Source organism: Syngnathus typhle, linkage group LG2, assembly GCF_033458585.1.
Source record: "Syngnathus typhle isolate RoL2023-S1 ecotype Sweden linkage group LG2, RoL_Styp_1.0, whole genome shotgun sequence".
NCBI lineage: Eukaryota > Metazoa > Chordata > Actinopteri > Syngnathiformes > Syngnathidae > Syngnathus > Syngnathus typhle.
This window is the reverse complement of record NC_083739.1, coordinates 3182168-3193625: the sequence shown is the minus strand read 5'-3', so window position 1 is coordinate 3193625 and position 11458 is coordinate 3182168. Positions and strand designations below refer to the sequence as shown.

Here is an 11458-nt window from a genome sequence, read left to right as displayed (position 1 = left end):
CGGCGCCTTTCCTTCATGAGCTCTCGGCTGTATTGTGATGGACCTCATTTGAACAATCTTGAATTGGCAGATTACCCCAAACTTGAAATTGGCATGATAAAGCATGTTTGAGAAGAGCCCGGTGCTAAATGACTTGCATACGACCTGATTCTGGGTCAGGGTCTCGTAAGTAGCAGAGCAGCTACCTCGCTGCGATCTATTGAGAGCATTGACGATGAGCTGGGATTAGACCGTCGTGAGACAGGTTAGTTTTACCCTACTGATAATGTGTCGTCGCAATAGCAATCCTGCTCAGTACGAGAGGAACCGCAGGTTCAGACATTTGGTGCGTGTGTCATGTGTGGCCCAAACAGTAATCTATATTCCTAGAAAGAGTGAAGGCGCCTGCACGGTTAGGGTGAAGGCCGTCCTTCCTCAGCAGGTCGGGGCGGCCCCAGAAGGAAGGCCAGTTATCTAAAAAATACAGTCCCTGCTTCTTACAGAACCCAGCCATCCATCGATTAAGGGAGACTAATCTACTAAACCTCTCATCAGTGCCTCTCCCAGGCAGGGGGCCAGAGACAAATACTCGATGCCGACTCATCTTTCTGGCGAGATCACAAGTCCTCGCTATGTTTCTCTTTGTGATCTCCGATTGCCTCATCCTAACATCATTGGAGCCGACGTGTATCACTATGTCCGAGTAACTAGTGTTGATGGAACTACGCTGTTGACTAGACCTATTGCAAGTCAGCTCCCTAAGATTAGCTTCTATGTCGGGTGCTCTGCCCCCAGGAATACACATTACCGTGGCTGGATTTTTAAGCGTAATATTTCGGGTAATGGAGTCACCTATGACCAAAGTGCGAGGGCCAGTAGACCGAGATGACTTTGGACGGCTATGCGTCTTACCTGGCTCATCGCGATTAGCAAGCCGCTTGGGGCTAATGCTAACTGGGCTAGCGGGCTGACTACAGCCCGCGTCTGTATCCGCCACATCTACAGTTATCGCGCAATTCTGCTCTAACTGGCGGACACGTCCCTCTAGCAGGGACAACCTCTCTAAGAGAAGGGTGCAGTTGGTGCACGAAGCCGCACAAACCTCTTGATCCGCAGCCATACTTTGCGTCCGATGATCGACGGCAGACAAACGGCCACGAAGCCTCCGCTCTCCCAGGCAGTCCGGCTGTGAAAAACAAGTTCGACAGTGTAATAAAAGATTCAAACTTACTTTAGAGCAGTGCTTCTCAAATAGTGGGGCGCGCCCCCCTTGGGGGGCGCGGTGCTATATCTGGGGGGGCGCGTGTGACCCTGGGGAACAGGCTTTTTTTTTTGGGCAGTACTAGAATAAAGTGTAATTGCGCCTTTACTACAGCAGGGGGCAGTGGCGCTCTCATTGTTACTTCTGTCACGTTTGCGACAGTGCAACATTTTACGACTTACAAGACAAGTTAGGATAGTCACGGTGGGGAGGGGGGGCGCGAATAGTTTTCTTCTTGCTAGGGGGGGGGCGTAACAGAAAATAATTGAGAAGCACTGCTTTAGAGTCAGGGAGACGAGTTGCACGCTGGAGGAAACAAAATCGTCCAAGCCTGAAAAGTATTGGGAGCCTGGCTGAGAAGGAAGAGGGCGTCCGGCAGAGAACCCGGAAGTGGTTCCCGCCTTCTTGTTTTTAGTTTGTGTCGTGTACTATGTCTCGTCACCGTGGGATAGTAGAAACGTCATTTCGATTTCTTTGTGTGTCTTGGCATGTGAAGAGATTGACAATAAAGCAGACTTTGACTTTTTGACTTTGACATGCATTCACTCATCATTCAAATGCTCATTTCTTAGCCCCGCCAATAATTCATGTCAATTGCAGATTTCCGAGCAGCTCGATATCGAAGCCGCCGAATGATCTCGTCGCACCAAACGCTCCGTGGGGAGGACTTGACCACGTTGACCGGGCAGCACCGCCATTTCAATCAGTGTCCAAATAATGTTAGCAAAGCCAATGTGTTTCCAGCAAATTACTGACAAGGGACTTCATTAGCAAACGCACACACGCGCGTACACACATGCGCGCACACGCGCGCACACACATGCGCACACACACGCACACACACATTAGTTGGTTGTGCGTAAAGATCCCGTCAGCTCTCGCAGCTAACTGGGGAGCAAAATAGGTGGCCTCTCACATTGTTAAACAGCAGTAATTAAATAAACACAGCTCCAATGAATTCATCATTGCCAATTACTGCTCGGTCTCCTTTTCCACAAAATGCATCAGCCGTGACGCTTGAAAGCTAGCTCTCCGTGACAAAGTTGGAGGCAGAACCGCCATTTGGTTTCCTCTTTTAAGATGTCTTTTAACCACCACAATGATTGGCGCACCCGCACTCTGGCCAGAATTCAATTAGGAGCTCACACCGACTTTAGATTTGAGTCCATCTGACGCATACGAGAAGAAAAACTAAAATGGCACTTAGAGTTCTACTCTAAGTGCCATTTTTGTTTTTCTGCCGAGGCCCGACAACCACAAAATGGATTTTTTTTCCCTCTGTTTGCATTTAGAGATGAATTGAATAAAGAACACTTTCAAACCCCTTTCCAAGTTGTTGTTTTTTTTCTTCAAATTAGCCTCTTAATTTATAGGAATACGAATACTCGAAATAAAAAGGATTTACGTACTTCATACCAGAAATTTAAGCCCAAAACAACTTTTTGCTAAACTCAAAGAAAATACCTGCTGTTGAACTCTGCAACTCATCCACAAAGTTTTCAATTGCAAGAAAGTTAGTAAATAGAGGAATTTTGCATAATCCGACTCATGCAAATCAACTGGGGAAAAGAGAACACATGAAGATACAAAGGTGATCAAAACGACACCTCCTGCCCTGACGGCTTTGCCCTCAGCAGGAGGTCATAAAATGCTCAGAGTCCAACTTTGCAATCTTCAATGGCATCGCAACATTTCAGCGCTCGCTCGGCAGTTAGTTGTGAGAATCGACACAAATGAAGGGCCTAATATGAAATGCGTCACGTTACGCTCCTCTGCAATTAAATCAATTAAGTCTTGACAAAAGAAAAGCGGCTCCTGCTATTCGAATCTAGCTGGGAGAGCAATTTTCACTTTCGCAGAAGACGGAGAGCAATTTTCACTTTCGCAAAAGTCACGTCCACATTTCTTTTCAAGGCGATCGACAGGAGCCTGCCAGCGTGTCAGGTCAGTGAATAGTAGTGGTGCGGACAATTTTAGCGCACCACTTTTGACTGACTGATTGGTGCTGGAGAACTTGGCCACCATTCAAAACGCATGACACTCCAGCAATTTGTCCGTCAAATCAATTGTATCGTTTCCACCTTTATGGCGCCCATATGAGAACAGTGTACAAAAGAAATTGAAACACTTCTTTTTCACACTGGGTGCTCTGACTATTTACAGAACTGCAAAGTTTCTTTCGGATCCAACCCTTGGAAAAGGCATTCGAAAACTTCTAATGGCTCAGCTAATGGGCTCACCACGACAATACTTTGAAAAGTCATGGCAAAACTCTCACAAAGTGCCTCAAGCATTGCAAACGCTGACAAACATTTCTGCACTTGCTAACAAAAAAAATAATATCTATATCTATCTTCACGTTTCTTACAAATTGTCTTCATGAAGATGATTTTTGTTTTGTTGTGCCTGCCCTCACGAACCAAAGAGTGCAGCTGGAAGTTGGGCCTCGCCAGTGCTGATTGAAAGTGGCGGAGGGAGGCTAATGATACTATTATTCAAGGGCTCCAATTGAATTACTCCATCCATTGAATTTGCTTAACATTTTCCCCATGGCTAGTTTAGCACCTGGTGTCATCTCCTGCTTTGTCATGCCAGGCAGGCGCTGGCTGGCTGGGCCTGTCTGGCTGGCTGTCCGGCTGTCTGTCAGAAGGCGTCCGGAGGCTTCCTAGGAAGCTGCCGCTGCAGTGAAAGCCATGTGGCCACAAACACTTGTAAAGGGAACACAGAGCTTCGTTCACACAGCTCGCCTTCTGAAATGATTATGCTTCTATCAGGCAGGAGCAAACCCACAGCACAGGAGGTGCTCATTAAATCAAGGTCCAAAAGAGTCCGGCATCAAGGGAAACCTATTTTGAGCCATGTCATTAACATTTCCGGACTGTCATCAATGTTTATTTGTTTTTACCTAGATTGTGTAAAGTGTATTTCATTTCAGCATGACCCCATTCTGTCAAACTCTGAGTTGATGTTTTGCTTGTTTTTGCCGGCTGATACGTATATGTTGTTTTAAGACGCAACGCCTCGACACCTGTGAACGCTATCTCTATTTTTGTCTTTGTTGTCCTGCCTTAGCACACCGTCTCTGGAAACTACTCTCGATTCTCGCGCAAGTTTTCAACACTTTTCAACTTCTTTTCACACATAACACTGGGTTGGTTGACATAAATCGCTACACTCAGGAAACCATTATGACTCTGTGCCAAACAGAGCTTGATAGTGGCATCAATTGGCAAAAAAAAAGAAAACATTTATTAATTTTATATATACATATATATGACTTAAATAGAAAATAGAAAACATGACTGTGTTTCTGTACAATGGTCTCAGTCACGTAATAGCGACGCAACGCCCCAAGCTAGCAAAAATGAACAAAGATAAGAAAGTCAATCGATTTCTATTCGAGTTATCTTCCAAATGTAAAGAACACAAATCTGTTCCCAAATAATGTAACCTTTGAGCCATTGCTCTTTTAGTGCTGCTACTGTGGCATCGAAAGCCGTCACCACCAGAATAGCAACGCTCAAACTAGCTGACAGCTACTGACGTATTTGTGTCAGTTACATCCTCGCTTAGTCAGCCAGCCAGCCAGCCAGCCAGCCAGCAGGCCTCCTCCCTTCCTTCTCTCTTTCTCTCTTTCACTCTCTCTTTCTTTCTTTCTGCTCCCAAATGAGCATGGCTCGTCAGCCAATCCCGAAGCAATAACGTACGTGTCCACTTGTCTCTCGTGGCTTTCTCTCTGTTGGAAAGCAGTCAGCTCATGATCCCTTTTCTAGCTTTAGACAGACAACGTCGCGTGTCCTGTTACACTTGGAGAAGACAAAAGGCGATCAAGTCCTCATTCATCTCCATAAGCATGTGCTAAAAAGATGATCCGAGAATGGTCAAGCTTCAAAAACTGTAAAGGAAGCACAGCTTTGCACGACACAACTTTACACCCACTTCACAGTGTGTTCTCAAGTCGCTGTAGCAAACAGATGCGGCTTCAAACATTGACCTGCTTTAATGACATCATGGAGCAGAACCATCTGGGATGGGGTCTGTGGCTAAATGACCCAGACTCGCTCGTGTGGCTCACGTCACACACAATGTGAAACGCGCTCTTCTACCATCATTGTAAACTAGGATTTAGAATGTTTAACAGCTGGCTGGCTGGCTGGCTGGCCCTGGCTTGCTTTCTTGCTTGCTTTCTCTCATTGCTAATGTTGACAAATTTGCAGGATCGGCTCGGATCTCAAACACATCCAATCGGCAGCTTGAATGCTAATGAAGTGATTAATAACCAGTGATGTCATTCATATGAAATAAATGGAGATAATAATAATTCAATTGAAGTAGCTGAGGTTTATTGCAGCGTATGACTGTACCACCTTTGAATTGAAGCTGGAAGGGTAAAAAAGAACCAGACATAAGACACAACAATTGTCGCCGCAAACAGAAAGGTAAGTGATAGAAACTTGGATTACAGTTGTGTTGCCTGAAAAATCACACATCCTATTTCTGCTGTGATCCTGCAGCCACCGGAAACGTACACTTATGACATACGTACGGACGGATGGACGGACGAACACACACATATACACAGAGATAAACAATAAAGCAGACTTTGACTTTGAGACGCGAGGCCTTTCAAAAAACGCTTTTCTTGGCATTCATTAAAAATCATTAACGAGGGGCAGAAAAAAAAAAAAGCGCCATCTTTGGTGTCGCTGCACTGAAGGACAAAACAAGCAATCATCGAAAGAAAGTGTAACTTACAATGTGTTGTTCATTATGTGGAACATTTCTCACTCACCTTGCATTTGCTTGGTGTTATTCTCGCCGCTCCTTTATTTGTGGCATGAATCAAAAAGTCAAGCTGCTCTCTGAATGGCAATGCATCATGGGGCAACGCTCACTCACGCTACACAAGAAAAGAATCCGATCTTCCAGCCGATATAGGCGGCACTACTTTCTCCATACGTATGCCGTGTCAACCAAAAGACTACGTGCCATTTTTTAAATGCCACATTTTGGTGACGCCCCCCCCCCCAAAAAAAAAACTCAGCACAATAAATCCCTTGAAAACTTTTCCCAACATCAACATGACCTTTAACTGTATGTGTATAACTTCATTACAAAAAATAGGTCTTTTTTTCAAGAGGGGAAGAAAAATAAAAGTGAGGAAATGTCTCCTAACACATGCCATTGAAAGTCCTGTTCAATTGGAGTCGGCATCCGCCGCCTACCTGCCACCAATCATTAAAAGTGCCTCTGATTAATCCCAAAATCAAGTTCAGATGGGAAATGACTTTTCCTGACATTTGTATGGGCACAAAATAATTGCCAAGGCATTTGATATCCAATGGAGCACAACAAAACTGTGCTCATCAGTGAGTGATCACACGAGTCAGACTCAAGGTAGCATATCACTCATTGAGACTTCAGCAGGAACTTGCGCACCTTCATCAAGCTGGAGGGGAATGAACATTTCCAAATTGCGCAAAGGCTTCAAGTTACTGCTAGAAAGATAAGAAAAGCCGACGAGAACCGCAGAACTTTACATGGGCTTAATGTCAACAACGGAGTGGAAGATGGAGCAGGGCGACCACGTGCAGCTTGGAAAAGGGTTTATTGCAGGAACTTACAGACTCGGTAAACAGACATGACTTGCAACCAAACCAACAACAGAAGCTGACCGAGATGTGAGACAAAGGGACCGGGTGACATTAGCAATGAACCGACAGGGGAGTGACACAGAGACAGGACTTAAATACAAGACTGGAAATGAGAGGCAGGTGAGAATGATCACACTGATTGAGGGAACACAGGAGGGGAGGGGCGACGCGAACAGAAACCATGGCAACCTAGCAAAACTGGGGACCAATCATGACACTTAAGTCATTACATTTGAGTACAGATAATGGCTGGATAAGGTGTAGGGGTTCATTTCATATGCTCATTTCATTACAAAGTCTGCCATTGAAACCAGGGTGTGCAGATTTGATATACCCACTTCCCACATGTAACGGTCACTTGTGTCAATAAACTTCTATGGCCAAACAATACGCAGAACCCAGAGAAAATCATTGCAAAGGGACCCACTGTTGGAGCAGTCATTTTACTGCTGAGTGGCAGCAGAAAAAAAGGCTCACTCGCTCGCTCTCTCGCTCGCTCACTCAGACTATAAAATATCTCCAGAGAATTGCGCTCCCCTCGGAGTGGCATGTACTCCTCGGGGAGCAATCGCTCTTGGGTATCTTCGCATTTTCCATGCATCGCCCGCCAACATCAGAGGTGTTCTTCTCTCCTCCTGCCAATAATTCTGAAGCTTCATCAGCCGGAGCATCAAGTGATCACACGTGCACAATATTGACTTCCTATCCGTGTTGGGATTTACAGTCCGACTTGTGGCGTCGGTGAATCAGAAGATGTGACGTATACGTATTTCTCTCGTTGCTTCTCCCTTGCGAAATGGACATTTGTCATGGCACGAGGTGCTTGTGGAACTGATGTAAATCTGTAAAAAAATGTGCTAATAATTAAATACACACAGCTAAACAGGAAGAGCGATTACAAAATACAAAAAAAACACATTCTGGGAAACACGATAGATTATTGTCAAGCCGCAAAATATTAGTTGGACCACACGCAGACAAAGACTTTTGACATTTGACTGTGGCTTCTCTCGCTCTCTTTCTCTCAAGTTGTGCTGAGGCAGCGCCATGCCACACAGCATCATCATACTTTTGAACCTTTATCTCACGTCACTCCCTCCCTCCTTTTCCTCCTAACACGCACGGACGCACGTCACTCCCTCCCTCCCTCCCTCCCTCTTTTTCCGTGAAGACCTCATTATCCCTTATCTGCTTTCCTTTTTCTCTCAGCGATCCCTCCTTGCCTTTTGCAGCCTAATCTTCCTCTTTGTCCTGCCTTTCTAGATTAGCCCGCCGCCACCCACCTCAAAGTTGGCAGTGTGCCCATCACCTGTGCTCGAGCAAATACTAATGTTGCAATTCCGTTCATTTTTGTGCCGTATCTCACTCTTTTCGGACGAGTAAAGACCGTCGCTGTGTGAACACCGTCCGTCATCATGGTCGCGGCGCTGCAGCTCGACGGAATGAAACCAGAGCGAACAGCATCCACTACAGCTCTTTCACTCAATAGATGGAATCTGAGAAAGAAAGAAAAAAAACCACACTCAATACATAGCAGCAGCATACAGCAACACTTGAACTGAAATGTGCCACTTTTGAATTTCTTTGCAAGAAAAAGATCCTCACTCCGGTCCAAAAAGTCAATAAACTTGGCAACAAAGTCATATGGACGCATTGGGCAGCAGAATTGCAGCCAAGTTGCTCTCGCTCTCTCTACCAATTCGATGACACCAATGTAGTGGGCCTGCATTGAAGAAGTCGGAGGGAAAAGCGACCACTCACAGCCGAGCGAGAGAGGCCGGACCTTGTGGAACAAGTACAAAGCAGCTTTTGATTAGCAGAGGGAGGGAATCCATGTTTCAGGATCATTCAAGGGTTTCCTGCTCATTTGACTTGTTGTCCATGTAAAGTTCTTATGCTCCTTAAATAAGGCTTCAGTTGAACTTTATACTAGCTTCAGCTAGTTGTTTATTTTAATCACTCACGTAGTCTCCTGCTAACATTCTTCTTCTACTCCCTGTACATACATTCCGTCATACAGAGTTCCCTTGAGGCTATACAGCCCTCTGTGGGTGATCGTCTGCAATCACATATCATTACATCCCCCTTCCAAACAGGAAAACACAACATGAACATATCGTGTAACACAAAATGTCGTTTAACCCATATACTCGATATGATGACAACATACCATTAACTTTTATGGATCAAATCCAATGAATATCAAACACTGAATTGTTCTTCACATTTACACAACTGAAAAAGTCAATAACACATTTAACATACCAAATACAGCATAAGTATGAACCTTTTTTTTTTTTTTCTTAATGTAACAGTGCCTAGTGCCAACAACTTTCTTTCACTTTATATTAGTTGAACAGTTCACTCTTGTTCTATGAGCCTCCCAGGGGGCTTTCTAGGTCTAGTAGACCTTCTGAGTGTCACAGTCATTGAGGGAGGTGAAGGAGGATCACTGTGGTGCACATCTGGAGTAGCACCTTCTGACTGTTCAACTCCAACCTCCTCAGCTTGATTCTCAATGTCCCGAGTCTTTAACAGACTCCTTCTGTTTCTCCTTAATACCTGTCCATTCTCTGTCTCGACCACAAAAGACCTGGGACCTACTTCACTGAGGACTCTGGCTTTTCTGTCCCAGGACTCAGGACCCTCAATCCTCACAACATGCCTTTCCTGAAGAGGTTCCAGTTGTGTTGCGGTTTTATCATCGTTCATTTTCTGTCTGTACTTGAGTCTCATTCGTTTGTCAGTCAGTCCATCTGTGTCTCTGTTATCATTGTGTCTTGAAATGTGTGGAAGTGTGGTGCGCAGCTTGCGATGCATGAGTAGCTCAGCAGGTGATGCACCACACTCCAGAGCTGCAGACCTGTAGCTTAGCAAAGCCAGGTAAGGGTCAGCTTTACAGTCTTTTGCTTTCTTCAACAGTCTCTTTACAATCTGCACCCCTTTTTCAGCTTGTCCATTAGCCTGTGGATACAACGGGCTAGAGGTGACATGTTGAAATCCATATACCTGTGCAAACTCACTGAATTCCCCACAGTCATATTGTGGACCATTGTCACTGACAACACATCGCGGAATTCCATGTCTGGCAAAAAACCCTTTCATGTGTGTGATGACAGACTGTGCTGATGTACTGGATAATTGTGCAACTTCTGGATAGTTAGAATAATAGTCTATCACTAGAAGATAGTCCTTGCCATGCAGATGAAACAAATCTGTTCCCACTTTTTGCCATGGTGCAGTGGGTGGGTCTACGATTAGCATCGGCTCTTTTGTTTGTTTGTAATGATGTTTGAGACACGTTTCACACTGCTGTATCATCTCCTCAATGTCTTTGTTGATGCCCGGCCAATAAACTGCTTCTCTTGCTCTCCTTTCGCATTTCTCCACACCCAGATGTCCCTCATGTATACGCTGAAGCATGTCCTGGCGCATGGATTGCGGGATGACAATCCTGTTTTGTCGCAGTAGCAGCCCATCCGCCGCACACAAGTAGGTAAAACCCTGGGCAGACTCCTCTCGACCATCCATTTTGTAGATGGTGTGAAACTTTCTGCAGCAGAGGATCTTTTGCTGTCTCCTGAACAATTTTCTGTAGCATACCATCTGATGTTGGGAGTGAAGCAGTCACCATGTTTATGTGTGTTTCCGACTCATCAGTCACCGGGGTGACCAGCATGCCACTGTTTGGTGCTGGTGCTCGAGATAAAGCATCTGCCAGTACAATATATTTTCCAGGTGTGCAAATAAGCTCAAAGTCGTAGCGCTGCAATGCCATCATCATGCGCTGAATTCTGGGTGACATGTCGTTAAGGTTCTTTTTTCTGATTGTGATGAGCGGTTTGTGGTCGGTCTCTACTGTAAAGGTTGGCAGTCCATACACGTAACTGTGAAACTTTCCACATCCAAACACTAACCCCAAAGTCTCTTTCGCTGCTCGGTCTCTGTCATTGATCTAGACGCATATGCTACAGGTTGCCATTTGTCCTCATTCATTTGTAGCAGTGCTGCTCCCAAACCATCCTTTGAAGCATCAGTGGAGATCTTTGTGGGTTTTGATGGGTCAAAGAATGTGAGGACTGGCTCTGTAGTTACAGTTTCCTTTAATTTTTTCCACTCCCTCTCATGTCGATGAGTCCATTCAAATACTGTGTTGTGCTGTAGTAACTCCCTGAGGCATGCCGTCTTAGAGGTAAGATTAGGGATGAACTTGCCCAGGAAGTTGATCATCCCCATGGCTCTCAGGACACCTTTTTTGTCAGTGGGGGCAGGCATATCCAATATGGCTTGCACTTTTGACTGGTCAGGTTCCACACCTTCACTTGTGACTTTGTCTCCCAAGAAAATCATCTCCTTGACACCAAAGAGACACTTGTCTCTGTTCAGTTTTAGTCCATGTTTTTTGACTCTCTGAAAGAGTTTCTCCAGTCTTTCATCATGTTGTTGTTGTGTTTTTCCCCAGACGACCAAGTCATCTATGTAGACTCTGGTGCCGTCCAGACCCTCTATCATGGACTCCATTGCTCTGTGGAAGATCTCTGGCGCTGATTTAATGCCAAATGGG

General features: G+C 45.2%; 1 protein-coding gene across 5 annotated transcripts; it reads right to left on the bottom strand.

Annotated features, from left to right (window-relative positions):
• Nucleotides 1-6829: 6829 nt before the first annotated feature.
• Nucleotides 6830-10806, bottom strand: LOC133148934 (uncharacterized protein K02A2.6-like). Of its 5 annotated transcripts, XM_061271773.1 has the most exons (4): nucleotides 8859-10806; nucleotides 8500-8677; nucleotides 8261-8390; nucleotides 6830-7736 (listed from the first exon to the last, which is right to left on the bottom strand). In XM_061271773.1, the coding sequence occupies exon 1, from the start codon at nucleotides 10498-10500 to the stop codon at nucleotides 9256-9258; it is 1245 nt and encodes a 414-aa protein (XP_061127757.1). In that variant the 5' UTR covers nucleotides 10501-10806; the 3' UTR covers nucleotides 6830-7736; nucleotides 8261-8390; nucleotides 8500-8677; nucleotides 8859-9255. The 5 variants fall into 5 exon arrangements, with proteins under 5 accessions (XP_061127757.1, XP_061127754.1, XP_061127761.1 ...); XM_061271770.1 differs by having other exon boundaries at nucleotides 8467-10806; XM_061271777.1 differs by having other exon boundaries at nucleotides 8204-8390; nucleotides 8500-10806.
• Between the last annotated feature and the right edge of the window lie 652 nt (nucleotides 10807-11458).

Bases quoted from the DNA above. Each gene is read 5' to 3' on its own strand.
- LOC133148934 (XM_061271770.1), bottom strand. From the start codon at position 10,500: ATGGTATGCTACAGAAAATTGTTCAGGAGACAGCAAAAGATCCTCTGC.